We start from the raw sequence: 14785 nt of genomic DNA on the forward strand, positions 1-14785 counted from the left end.
ATGAGAGAAATCAATTATGTAGAGCTTGAATATGGGCCGTTTTACGAAAATTGATGGCCAACTGCAAATTTGGTGCGACGGTGTTGAAGTTCAGAAGCTCCACAGTCGCTGGCCGCCCTGTCCACCCTCACAGACCCCACTCTCAGTTGGCTGGAGCTCTATTCAGGAGACTCGCGGACAAGAGGCGTTTCTTTCCCCGATCGTTTGTTTAAATAACACAACACCCATATTCAGAGTTATAAAGCTCCACAACAGATTGCGGGCGTACAGTAACAAGCTCGCTGATCGGGTCACTCACACACACCGGCCACAGAGCAGCCTCTGACAGGGCAGAGAGAGATACCAGTCTCTTATTGACAGTCTTGTAGGGCTGCTTGATTATGGGAAAAATCATAATCACGATTATTTTGGTCAATATTGGAATCACGATTACTCAATGACTTTTGAAAATATGTTGAAAACTACCCTTAATACTTTTCCCATTGAACTTTTATCTTTTTATTCAGAACACAAGTTGAAAGAGTTTACTTGCAAAATGTAATGTGCAAAATAATCGTTTTTCTCGATTACATTTTTATTATGATCGTAAGAAGCCAAAATCAAAATCGCGATTAAAATTTGATCAATTGCACAGCCCTACAGTCTTGTAAATAAATTATAACATGTATATACATTAGATATTATATTTTAGTTCTCAATTAGTGTTTGTTGTATTAGCTAATTTCACATAAAGACGTAAGAAATTAAGTTTCAGTTTCTTAAATTTGTAGCATCTTATAAAGTAAACAAAAAATGCAAAGCTCATTAAGTTATATTTTTCATTTGCAATAGTGGTACGAGTTCTTTTTTTTGCACAGCGCTTAAAGAGCTTGTTCAAAGGCTCAGCCTGGCCTAGCATACTGCAGAATCAAACGATTTAACGGTTTCATACTGCATACTACTGATGAACGCAGTATGCAGTAGTTACTGCATACTGCAGTCGTCTGGATTATGTTGTAGGAGATTTCGAAAACGGACCATTGTGCTCCAATTTGTCAGATGGGATAAATCCCAAAAAACATAAATAGGGTCTCTTTAACTTATATACAGTAGCCACCTGACAGTTGCTTATTAATTACCTCCTCAAATCCCATCTCAAAAAGGCATTCCACAGCACCTTTGATGGGCAACAGCTTGGTGGAGAATGTAGGATTGCCTATGCGGATCGATCTGTACTTTTCCTCATTGGGATACCTGTTGGGAGGTGACATCATAATGTATGAGGAACTAGATCTGTTCTCCAGGCTCTTCAGACTTTGTTCCTCTGGGGCGGAGCAGACAAATGACTATGTACAAACCAATGTTTTTTTTGTTCATAAATGAAAAAACTATACCATCTAATAATAAATTTGTGTCATTAGATTAGATTAAGTTTTGTTGTTTATTGTACATGTGACAGTGATACCATACTTTACTGATACCAGCTTTACCATTACACAAAAAGTAGGTCATATTTCATTCGAGTCTGCTCATGTATAAACGTTAGCTCTACTCAAAGAAACATGACATCTTTAACGAGAGACTTCTCTCTCACTCTACAGCGAATTCCACAGACAACGTTTGGAGAGGTAGAGGTGAATAAAGGGACATTTTAAAACAGCTTCCTGGATAGTCAATAAAATGATAAAAACCCAGAACACTCTAGCGATTGATACTTAAGTTAGGTGAGGATTTTCCATGCATTGCAAGGGCAAAAAAACGACTTTGGCTTGACTCCGTGTGTAAACAGCAACTACTGCATACTGTATATCGAGGCATAACATACAGCTATGTTAGCTTTACCGGGAGGCGGTTAGACTGCTGATGACACGACATTAACGTTTGCTACTATATTTAAAGAAAATCTCAGTTTAGCAAGTACATCACATCTCAGCACACTGCGTCGTTAAGTTCACAGCCTTACCTTAAAATGTTATCCGCGTATGTAAGTAACAACTTCGCAACGTCTAGAAAGACTTCATTTGGATTTTCACACAATGTTGTCACTGCTGGTGACACAGCCATACCGTTTTTTTCTTGAACAACCCAAAAGTCCTTTCAGTTTTGCGTCTGAGTATGTCAGCTAGCTTTAATGCTAATGGTGCAATATTGCCTAATAGACGTTTTGGGTCCTGGGTTTAGCTGACCTATCAACGCCTGTAAATGTGTTTGCAGCTTTAAAAAAATACAATTGTATTTTACCACAATTGTTTTTCACAAGGCACAATTAGCTGTATTCTTGCTTGGTTGAATTATATTTTTTAATTTATTATGTACATGTTAAACAAATTTGGCGTTCAAAAATGATACCTAAGAATAGCTACAGTGGTAAATCTTAAATCGGATCTGCTCATTGACATATGGATCTGCTAGAATGATCGACGTGGTTAGGCCTGAGGAGCGGGGATTGGTTAGGGTTAGGGTAAGAATACCCGGTTAAGCCAATCAGAGGCAGAATGAGGCGGGCAACGAGGCACGTCCTTTGACGTTGACACGTCTAGCTGGTCCCATCTAGCATCGGCCCTGGTTTCAAGGATGTACTGTTTTCTCGTTTTATAAATGTATTAACAATTGACAGATAACGTTAAAGTTGTACTCGGCCGAGTAGGTTACAAACTTCCGTTGCGTCTGGGGGACATTTCAACTTTGGTATGTACATTTATTCCTCTGATTTTAAGAGGGGATTCACCAAAGCTACGAGCTACAGTAGCTGTGTCAAACTTGACAGAGATAACAGCATGTCTGCTCTATCGCTATCTTGTTGGACTAAACTCCAGCTGAGACCACAAAACATAAGGACATTTCTTCAAAAGACGGTCTGTGTTTGTCCAAACCAAGACTCCAGGCACCACAGCTCTGGAAAGCACAAAAGGAGGGTTGTTATTACTGGCATAGGGTTAGTGTGTCCTCTGGGCACAGGGACTGCACTACCCTGGGACAACCTGATTAAAGGCCAGAGTGGGATTGTTGCTCTTCACTCAGAGGAGTACAACACTGTTCCCTGTAAAGTGGCAGCACTGGTACCCAGAGGAAACAAACTGGGTCAGTTTAAGGAGGAGAGGTTTGCCTCTTGTGGGGAGATCAACAGCATGTCACCAGCCACTGTAATGGCCCTCGGAGCTGCTCAGCTGGCTCTGGAGGACTCAGGTTGGTACCCCAAAACCCCAGAGGAACAGCTCAATACTGGGGTGGCTGTTGGCATGGGCATGGTGTCACTGGATGAAATTGCTCGCACCGCCACTGCCTTCCAAGAAAAGGGCTACAAAAAAGTCAGTCCCTTCTTTGTGCCTCGCATCCTTGTCAACATGGCTGCTGGGCACATAAGCATCAAACACAAACTGAAGGGGCCCAACCATGCAGTATCCACAGCATGCACCACAGGCGCACACGCCATAGGTGATGCAGCCAGGTTTATTGCTCACGGGGATGCAGTTGCTATGGTTGCAGGGGGTACAGAATCCTGTGTGGGGGCTCTGTCAATGGCCGGCTTTGCCAGGGCACGCGCCCTCGCAACCAAATGGAATGACAACCCCATGCAGGCATCCAGACCCTTTCACCCAGAGAGAGAGGGCTTTGTGATGGGTGAAGGAGCGGCAGTGCTCCTTTTGGAGGAGCTGGACCACGCAGTGGAAAGAGGAGCTAGGATCTATGCAGAGATCCTGGGTTATGGACTCTCAGGGGATGCCAGCCACATCACTGCACCCACCGCTGATGGAGATGGAGCATTCAGGTGACTCAGTTTAGGTTCCTTTTTTTTTTTTTTTTAAATAAGCATGCACGAGCAACATTTCATATTTTCAAATAACATACTGTATATAATGCCACAAAACTACTTTTACTTATTAAGGCGAGTAGTTTCCAAGTTACGGATCAGGGTTGATAATTCTGAAGGGTCACAAGATGATTAGCAGACAAAAACACATATCTCTGCCACACAATATTTTGTTTATTTTTTGCACTGTCCTCAAATACTTGCTTTTCTTTTGTTAGTTAAGTGTTTGTTCATTTTAGCATTACACAGAAATACAGATACAAATATGCATTTGACACTATACAGCTATATAAACACAATGAACAGCACCCCAATATTCCTTTTATATTCTGTTAACTAGTACCCCAAAGTCTCTATATTGCACCCTCCATCTATCTCACAAAGCATATTTTGCTAGTTTTGCTTTGGGCATTAAGAAAATAAGACAAGTCTCCAGTCTTCTAAGTCTCCATCATGAGTTTAAGCCATTCTGTACACTCTGGTCTACGTGGGCTCTTCCAATTGCATAACATAAGTTTGGCTGCGACAATAAAACCTGGTTCTGCCGGTCTAAACTCTGCTTTAATATCCCCTTACACCCCGCACGTGTGTAGATTATGGTAGAGGTACAGTAGGGCTGGGACAATATGCTTTTGTCACAATTTGATTCTTTCACGATACATGGGTGCCGATTTGATTTGTACTGTGATTTTCATTCATTGCGATTCAATAGTAGATTTCACTGCAGAAATGTCAGTGCTACTGCAGCAAAATATCACACACACAGCACACATACAGAATATACAAGAAATAATTAATAGAATAGAATAAAACAATAAATATTCAAAAAATAAAGATAAAAAATACAAAGGAAAGAATGTACAAATGTATAAAATGGGAATAATAGTAGTGAGTTTTGTGATTTCCTTTTTCTTCTTTAAAGTGCCCATATTATGAAAAAAACACTTTTTCTGGGATTTGGGGTGTTCTTTTGTGTCTCTGGTGCTTCCACACACATACAAACTTTGAAACAAATCCATCCATGCTGTTTTGAGTGAGATACAGGTTTCTGAATGTGTCCTGCTTTCAGTCTCCTAGTGAGCTGTTCAAAATCGGCCTTGGACTGTGACGTCACAGTCCGAAATGAGCTGGCTAACCACAACCGTTAGCTCGTAGCGTTAGCGTTAGCCGGCTAATGCTAGCATGCTACGTCGTTCTCAATAGCAAAGCACTGCTACAACACACACAAGTTCACCATAATCTACAAAAGACCTACTTACATGTGTGCCCTCATTGAGAAGTCTCCCAGCTAATCCTGCCTTGGAACTGACCAAAGTTGGAGAAACAGGCTTTTTACTGTCTCTAGAGTTAGCTAGCTGACATGCTCTACATCTGAGCTACTGCGCATGTGCGAGTGCAATCAAAGATAGTACAGAAGAAGAAGATGAAAAGAGGTCTCACTCTGTAGCTAAACAGGTGAAAAGAGGATCTACAGCAGTGAGAGAGAGCTGTGCAGTACAACAAAAATATGGTGTTTTTTAAAAATTAAACCATGTAAACCTATTCTGGTAAAATACAGTTATGAACCTGAAAATGAGCATAATATGGGCGCTTTAACAAAAACAAAAGTTTAATAATATACTTCTAGAGACAATACGTCATGAGAAATTTCTAAAAATAGTTTTCTAAGAAAATCATATTTATGTACTTTGTAAAGAAGAACATAACATGGATGTTCTGCTTTTTCTGCTTTCGCTCTGTTTTGCTGGAAACAGACTGTATAAAGACAAAATATTTAGGTCAATTATTGGTAAAAAACTATATTTAAAAAATATCAATTCTGGAGAAAAGAATCAATTTTAAAAAGTTTCACACAAAAAACTCACTATACATGCGATTTTTTTTTTTTTTTTTTCCCACCCCTAGTGTACAGTACATCAGAGCTTTTTATCGAAAAAGCTGCCTGCTGCAGCGAGATTTGTAAGAGCAAAGTTTGCAGGCCTTACAACCAGAACAATTGAAACAAGCAAAAACGTTCTGTAGAGCTGAGGGGACACAGTAGAGACCCACCTCTGAGTTAAACTGTGACCACTATCTTTACAGATGCATGTCTGCAGCCCTCAGAGATGCCGGCGTCTCACCGGCAGATGTGACATATGTGAACGCTCACGCCACATCCACGCCTCTGGGTGATGCGGCGGAAAATGCCGCCATCAAGAGGCTCTTCCAGCAAAGCGTTGACACCCTGGCTGTCTCCTCCACCAAGGGAGCCACTGGACATTTGCTCGGGGCTGCTGGGGCCCTCGAGGCAGCGTTCACCGCTTTGGCCTGCTACCACGGGTCCTCCGCCCGAGGCACGCCAACGACGACACCGGCCGAGCCAGAGTTCAGCCACCATTATCTTCCCCGGCACCAGCACCACCGTCAGCACCGGCATCAGCGTCGTCACACAACTCTTTTGGATTTGGCGGCACTAACGCCTCACTGTGTCTCACCAGCATCTGATGACACACTGGGACTTGACTTTATGTAACAAGATCAGATCTTATCCAGTTTGTATTCTTTATCTCTGGTAGGATAGAGTTTCCCTGACTGAATATTGGTTGTTTGTGTGTTCTTAGGAACTGATTTTAAGGGACAATTTCAATGAAAGGCTTCAGAACTGCAAATATTAAAAGCAGTAAATCCTTGAAAAAGTTTTTTGTTGCTGTTGGTCAATGGTCAGTATGTATGTATGTATGTATGTATGTATGTATGTATGTGCGCGCGCGCACACACACACACACACACACACACACACACACACACACACACACACACTCTCACCTAAAGGATTATTAGGAACACCTGTAATATTTCTCGTTAATGCAATTATCTAATCAACCAATCACATGGCAGCTGCTTCAATGCATTTAGGGGTGTCGTCCAGGTCTAGACAATCTCCTGAACTCCAAACTGAATGTCAGAATGGGAACGAAATGTGATCTAAGCAACTTTGAGCGTGGCATGGTTGTTGGTGCCAGACGGGCTGGTCTGAGTATTTCACAATCTGCTCAGTTACTGGGATTTTCACGCACAACCATTTCTAGGGTTTACAAAGTATAGTCTGAAAAAGGAAAAACATCAGTATGTGGCAGACCTCTGGGCGAAAATGCCTTTGTTGATGCTAGAGGTCAGAGGAGAGTGGGCTGAGTGATTCCAGCTTATAGAAGATAAACTTTGACTCAAATAACCACACGTTACACCCGAGGTATGCAGCAAAGCATTTGTGAAGCCACAAAAAATAGGAAATGAGGCTACAATTTGCACGAGCTCACCAAAATTGGACAGTTGAAGATTGTAAAAATGTTGCCTGGTCTGATGAGTCTCGATTTCTGTTGAGACATTCACATGGTAGAGTCCGAATTTGGCATAAACAGAATGAGAACATGGTCATGCCTTGTTACCACTGAGCAGGCTGGTGGTGGTGGTGTAATGGTGTGGGGAATGTTTTTCTTGGCACACTTTAGGCCCCTTAGTACCAATTGGGCATTGTTTAAATGCCACAGCCTACCTGAGCATTGTTTCTGACCATGTCCATCCTTTTATGACCACGATGTACCCATCCTCTGATGGCTACTTCCAGCAGGATAATGCACCATGTCACAAAGCTTGAATCATTTCAAATTGGTTTCTTGAACATGATAATGAGTTCGCTGTACTAAAATGGCCCCCACAGTCACCAGATCTCAACCCAATAGAACATCTTTGGGATGTGGTGGAACGGTAGCTTTGTGCCCTGGATGTGCATCCCACAAATCTCCATCAACTGCAAGATGCTATCCTATCAATATGGGCCAAAATTTCCAAAGAATGCTTTCAGCATCTTGTTGAATCAATGCCATGAAGAATTAAGGCAGTTCTGAAGGCGAAAGGGGGTCAAACACGGATTTGGAGGGTGTTCCTAATAATCCTTTAGGTGAGTTCTTATATAAACATGTATTTACTGGTAAGAAGTAGCACTGGATCCGAATATTCGACTATACATTGGGTAGGTGTTTGAATTTAAATTTCGGGATTTCATTATTCATTTTTTGTTTTGTTTTTTCCTTCAATGCTGTAATTAAGTTGAGACAGATTCAACTTTTGGAGAAAGGCAACCCTAAAAAGCAGCCCTAAGATGTATAGTACAGGCCAAAAGTTTGGACACACCTTCTCATTCAAATGTGTTTCCTTTTATTTTCATGACTATTTACATTGTAGATTCTCACTGAAGGCATCAAAACTATGAATGAACACATATGGAATTATCCACTTAACAAAAAAGTGTGAAATAACTGAAAACATGTAGATTCTTCAAAGTAGCCACCCTTTGCTTTTTTATTAATAAGGGAAAAAAATCCACTAATTAACCCTGACAAAGCACACCTGTGAAGTGAAAACCATTTCAGGTGACTACCTCATGAAGCTCATTGAGAGAACACCAAGAGTTTGCAGCGCTTTCAAAAAAGCAAAGGGTGGCTACTTTGAAGAATCTAAAATATAAGACATGTTTTCAGTTATTTCACACTTTTTTTGTTACGTACATCATTCCATATGTGTTCATTCATAGTTTTGATGCCTTCAGTGAGAATCTACAATATAAATAGTCATGAAAATAAAGAAACACATTGAATGAGAAGGTGTGTCCAAACGTTTGGCCTGTACTGTATATATACATGTTTTGAGTCAGGATATTCATATTTTTTGAGGGGGATAAATCTAGCTCTTCTAAATGTTGAGGGGGACTATCCCGTGCATCCCCCCTTATATCTACAGCTATTAACTGTATTATGGTCTCACTGTGGAAGAGCAGGATCTTGTCTGTGTGTTGCTCTGCTCTCCCTGTAGTAATACTAATTATTTATATTATTTAATTACAATTTTTTCTCTCTGATATTAGAACACACTCCACACAGGCCTGAAATACACACACGCTCAAGACCTATGCATGCACAAATAGAGAGATGTTAGAGTGAGTGGGACTGCAACTACTGGACAGGCACCCCACACAGGTGGGGGGAGGTTCAGTGCCTTGCTCAAGAGCCCCTTGGCAGTGCCCAGAGGATGAGCTGGCATCTCTCCAGCTACTAGTCCACACTCTGTACTTCTGTCCGTACAGGGACTTGAACCAGCGACCCACCAGATCCCAACCCAACTCCCTACGACTGAGCTACTGCCTTTCCCAATAGTGGTCTTTAAAGTGCCCATATTATGCTCATTTTCAGGTTCATACTTGTATTTTAAGGTTGTACCAGAATAGGTTTTCATGGTTTAATTTTCAAAAAACACCATATTTTTGTTGTGCTGCACAGCTCTCTCTCACTGCTGCAGATCCTCTTTTCACCTTTTCTCTGTTTTAGCTACAGAGTGAGACCTCTTTTCTTCTGTAATATCTTTGATTGCACTTGTACATGCTCAGTGGCTCAGATCGTAGATCATGTCAGCTAGCTCCATAGACAGTAAAACAAAGTTTTTTTTTTCTCCAACTTCGGTCAGTTACAAGGCAGGATTAGCTGGGAGACTTCTAAACGAGGGCACCCATGTAAGTAGTATGGTGAACTTGTAGCAGTGCTTTGCCATTGAGAACGATGTAGCATGCTAGCACTAGCATGCTAACGCAACGGTTGCGGTTAGCCAGCTCGTTACGGCTAGTGATGTAGAAAGCCGTGCCAAAGCCAGTCTACAGAAAGCCTTTCCACTCCGTATTCAGCCCCATTGTACCAAATTTATTTGCAGTTCCACCAGAGTTCCACTGGGGGTGATTGCGGTCCAGTGCAAAATGAATGGGACTCTATGTAGCTAGATGGCTAAATGTTTCTCTTTCGCCTGATTGTCGTTGAGAAACCTCAGATTTGATTGTAGTTTTTGCAAGTTCAACATGGATTATAGGTCGAAAGTTGAATGCCGTAAAGCAGTATCTCTGGCTGTATATGTGTATGATGTCATTGACATTTTAAAAGGCTTTTTTATAACAAAAAAGACACTTTAAAAAAATCTAACACCAACAGTGTGCTTTCTTAGCTTCCCCTTTCGAATGCAACATTCAAATTAGTAGACAAAAAATGATATCCTGAGAAAAGTGGATTTTGAGGGGTATAGCTCCATAGAGTCCCATTCATTCTGCACTGGCCTGTGAGCGCCCCTGAAACTTCTTATCTATATTAGAAATTCTTTGGCCGTGCAGATTTTGAACAGCTCACCCGGAGACTGAAGGCAGGACATATTCAGAAACCTGTATATCACTCCAAACAGCATGGATGGATTTTATTCAAAATTTGTATGCGTGTGGAAGCACCAGAGACACAATATAACACCACAAATCCCAGAAAAAGTGTTTTTTTTCATAATATGTGCACTTTAATCTAGCCTAGAAATCGAGACACACCCTAGTGGCAGCTAATTTATTTTGCAGCCAGGGGGGTCTAGGCACTCTCCGTTGGTTTGCGAGCTGGAAAAAACAAATTCTGGTCAGGCCAATCACATTGTGTATAGAGTCAGTGGGCGGGCTTATGGCTGCTGCTGCTGCTGCTGCTGGGAACAGCGGTCTTCTGGAATACTTGGAGTTAAGCTTTTCTTTGAGAAAAGAACAGCACTGAAATCATTCTTAAAAAAGGAAGATGTGTTCAGAGTTTTTCTGACCGGATACGGCAAAAGTTTAATCTATCAACTAGCTTCGCTACCTTCTTCGTTGCTCTGCCTGGTTGTAGCCTATCCTATTACATGCAGAGGGAATTTGAAAGACAACCGTTTATCCCGCCCCTCGGATTGAGCCCTGTCAATGGTGAGTTCCCAGACCCAACATCTTGATGTGGGTCTGGCTTGTCAGGCTAACTTTAACCCATTAAAGGGCAGAAATTGTGATTGCCACCAGTGTTCGAACTATACCGTGGCCTTCGGGGAGCCCATTTTTTATTTTTCACGTGGGGGGGGGTATGTATCTTTGACTTACAAAGATACATAATGGCTACAAGTGTATGCACTATACGGGATTTACCCTATTATATTTATCGACAGGAATAGATAGGTCAAACAGCAAACAGCCACCCACAAATAGTCTATAAACAAAGCATTAGGCTGTCTTTGAGATTTCACATGAACAATGGTTAAAGTTACTCAGGCTATCGAAGAATACCATAGTTCCTCTGTTCAATGAAGCGACGCACCCCAAGCTTCCATCCTTAACAAACAGCCATGTATATGGGCTCTTCTAGTCTCTCCACAGCTGGCTGTTCCAATTTAATGGGAGAGAGGAGCAAGAGGGGTTAGGATGGTGACCGGCCTCTGAGCTGTTATCACCACCATCTTCAGCCAGACAGGACATTATTTCTTCAGTTTCTTCTGAAGTTTCTGGCGTTGCCGCCACGCCTTGATGCTCATGACAAGACTAGCATGTATAGTTATCTTTATTGAAGTGAATTAGGTTTAAATCGCCGTCATGCATGAATTAATTATATTTTTGCAATTTTACACATTATAATCCACGATGATCGCGTTACACAAAACTGAAATTGCACGTCAAAGTGACACATTATAAATATTTTTATAGACCCCCCAAAAATCTTTTGGGACATGCTTTTATTTAGAAAAAGTCAAAAAGCTTTGACTATATTACTGCATGTCTCATAAAGTCTTCTCACTTGCAGTTCTATCGACATAAAAAACCCTAAAAAAGTCAGCAAAAAAGTCTCTTAGCCATCATAAAGTTAAGCAAATCAAGCAAAACAATGATTACATTTTTAAAAGCAGGCTACTGTGTTGACTCACAGCATTCTGTTTCATAGCCTGAATATGAAAATTCTCTGCTTCTGTGGGAAGTCTCTGAGACTGCAAATCAGTTGGAGAACAATAAGATACAAAACAGGATGTAAAAAAAGCAACAAAAAGGCCAAAAGAAACAACATAAATGTAGAAAGACAAAAAGCGACAAAAATGTCAAAAAAAGGCATCAAAAGGAACAAAAATGTTGAAAAAACCACAGAAATGTTGAAAAAAACACAGAAATGTTGAAAAAGTTCCTTAGCCATCATAGAATGCCTGAATATGAAAACGATCTGGTTCTGTAGAAATTTCAGAGTCTGAGCCAAATTCTGCTCTGAGTGTCTCGTAATTGCAGTTTGAAAAACATTTTCTCATCTTTTTGGTTTGGTGAACAACTAGAGGGGCCAACATTTATTGTGAACCTAAATTGATACGCAGGCCGGATCAAAATGTGCGACGGGTGGGCCCTTGAGTTTTGATTTATATCTTAGGCATTCAGTAGACACATCACCACATTTACAATCAACCAGAATGACTGAGGTCTTCCTCTGAGGTATCCTTACCTGACCTTAGAGCAATCGTAAAATGTCAAAGTGCTGGAGAGAGAAATAGCATGGGACTGACTATGTTTTGTTTGTCCTTTTGAATTCAGCATGGTTTGGTTTGGCCTTTTACTTTAGTGTTGCAAAGGAAATCAACAAGGGATCACCAGAGCAGAAGGGTATGAGTAAGAGAGGTTAATTGGGGACAAAGTGCCATTATGTCAAGGTTGAAATGAAAGTAATAGGGTAAATAGTCCCCTAAGGGAAAAGGATATATTTTTTTTCAAAACTGGTACCGGTCCTCAAAGTTTGAGCGACAATTATTCTGCTGGTTTATATGGGCGAGAAAACACACCGTTCTTGTCTGGCATTCTGGGGGAGACATACAATGTCTATAAAGGGGCATTGAGTGCATTTTGACTTCTGAGGATACTTACTACTAGACAGCTAGATATTAAGATATGTACTTACTTTATTTGGGTTCTGCTGCTTCTTCTACTTTTTCTACTTCTGCTGTGTGTTTTTTCTGGATTTGCTGTGTTTTTTGGCAAGAATTTAGCGGTTTTACTTAAAGTGACTGAAACTGTTTAGTTTCAGTCTAGCTTAGTGCAGGGCTCTCAAGTTTTGAAGACAGACAAGAGTGACACCTCCCCCCCCCCAAAAAAAAGATCATAGATTGGTGGCGGGTTGGACAAGTCGCAGGAATAGGGGTGTTTCATTAATATTATTATTATTAGTGTTTTTATTGTTATTATTAATAATTGCTCAGATTTACACAAGAAAAGATTTGACACATGGCACTGACAATTCAACCAAATACAAAGTATTTATTCAATTTCTGCATGGTTACTTATGATAATGGGGGTGTCTGGGGGTCCTCCCCCAGAAAATTTTGAGCATTAAACTCTTCATTTCCTGCATTCTGGTGAATTTGTATGCACCTATTTATACCTTTTTCTGAATCAATTTATGCTGGAAATCTTTATGTAAAGGTAACCATAGATTAAAATCCAAATATAAAAACATAATGGAATATATGGCAGTTAGGCTCAGGCATTCTGTATTGCTTTCATCTATTTATTCTCCTGTAGATCGACTTTTCTAATTATATCTGAATCAGCACACATGTAGCCTAGCATCATTTACTCTTCCCTTTTGCATCTTTTGTTGAGGAAGTAACCTCCTTAAATGTGCATATGACAATTATTCACGTCAATGATACATTAATTCATTTTAATGAATTAATAAACCCCTGGACTGTAATATGATTTGTTAGAGCAAGATTTCTGCTCATGTTCAAAACTTTGTGCACATTCAAAATATCTCTTTTATCTGAGTTTTGGAGGAGTCGTGATACTTTGAGAAAAATAAAGTTATAATAGTCAATATATTTCAGAAAATAATCTACCTGCACCATAGTCTGCTGTGCATTACGTGATTGCTCTGCTGATAATGTAGATCTCAGACATCCTGACAGACACAGAGCCCCGTTTGGGTCTCTGGTCTCTGAATGAGCGAATGTTTAGGGAAGTGTCTGTATGCTTTGCTTTTTTTTCATTGGTTGCTGCATTAAATCTTACCCAGATAAAATAGTGCTATTTTCTGATTGGCTATTGTGTAGACCCTTTCTTTTTTTTGTTTGGCTGATAAGTGGCAGGCTCGATTTAGACATTAAAAATGTAAGCTACTGTGGCTTGGTCACGGTCTATGGGCTTGGTAGCGTTGCATTTCCCCTGACTCGTTTCCTGGTTCTTTTTCTCCATAAACAACATGAAATCAAGGAGAGGGTTAACTTTTCCTGCTACAGATTTCCCACCGTGGTCAGAAAGAACAGGAGGAGACACTTTGTTTCTCTCACTATGACTCTAGAGTCGCTACTTGCTCCAAAGATAATCGCCGTCACTCTCTCACTTCTCCCTCTACCACACACTCCCCCCACACACACATGTGGCTCGATGCACACACCAGCGCACAAGCATAAACATCAGGCCACTTATGTAGACTACTGCAAGAGCTCTGCGTGGAGCCTCCGCACAACTGTAAAACGGCCAGACGCGTTTGATTCCTGCCGGTTCCATAGTGAGAGCGGCGCAGCCAGAGAAATTTTGGGCGCTGCGGCATATTGAATTTATTAGAAATAATTTTTACGCGTGAGAAATACAATGTGTGGCGGGAGTGCGTGACAAAAGACCGAAATGAGTGACTGTCACGCTCAATGAGTGACACTTGAGAGCCCTGACTATTAGTGTGAAGTGTGGAGTTGGAGCGGAGCTTAACAACTGTCCAGGTGCTTTGTTGAATGATTAGCTAGGGTGGGGCCTACTAACCTGTAGCCAACACAATCACCTCCTTGTATTTAATATTGACATTTGCGTGAAGCGGCAGCTTAAGCGGCAGCCTCATCTGACGAAGACATCTGACGGGGATTACCACCGAATGCAGAACGTCTGCGGACTGGCTCTGCTGCGTGTCGGCTCCGTGCTCCGCCTTCCGTCAATACCCACCAGGTCCGGATTTGTTGCGTAACGGCTGACAGCTGAAGTCACGAGGACCCACAAGATCTCGCGAATTCAGGTAGAATAGAACCACAAAACCAACAACAGTTTGTTTCCATCCAGAGGAGTATAGGGTAAACAACTCTGTGCTGTGTTTTCAAGGTGTACTGCAGGGAAATATGATCCGCCGTGAGCATGGT

General features: G+C 41.2%; 2 protein-coding genes across 2 annotated transcripts in view; one reads left to right on the top strand and one right to left on the bottom strand.

Annotated features, from left to right (window-relative positions):
• The window catches only part of ngly1 (N-glycanase 1), an 18407-nt gene extending 16249 nt beyond the window's left edge, over window positions 1-2158 (bottom strand). The window contains exons 1-2 of the mRNA XM_039820188.1: window positions 1943-2158; window positions 1119-1233 (exon numbers count right to left, since the gene is read on the bottom strand). Of these exons, the coding sequence (XP_039676122.1) occupies window positions 1119-1233; window positions 1943-2043 (216 nt within the window). The 5' untranslated portion in view covers window positions 2044-2158. The remainder of the gene's footprint in view (window positions 1-1118; window positions 1234-1942) is intronic.
• Window positions 2159-2268: 110 nt separating this feature from the next.
• On the top strand, window positions 2269-6468 carry oxsm (3-oxoacyl-ACP synthase, mitochondrial). Its single transcript, XM_039820180.1, is given in 3 exon segments — window positions 2269-3748; window positions 5873-6206; window positions 6209-6468. Coding segments are annotated over 3 exon segments (1479 nt in total). The 5' UTR covers window positions 2269-2669; the 3' UTR covers window positions 6275-6468.
• Window positions 6469-14785: the final 8317 nt, after the last annotated feature.

This window comes from Perca fluviatilis, chromosome 13, assembly GCF_010015445.1.
Source record: "Perca fluviatilis chromosome 13, GENO_Pfluv_1.0, whole genome shotgun sequence".
Taxonomy (NCBI): Eukaryota; Metazoa; Chordata; class Actinopteri; order Perciformes; family Percidae; genus Perca; species Perca fluviatilis.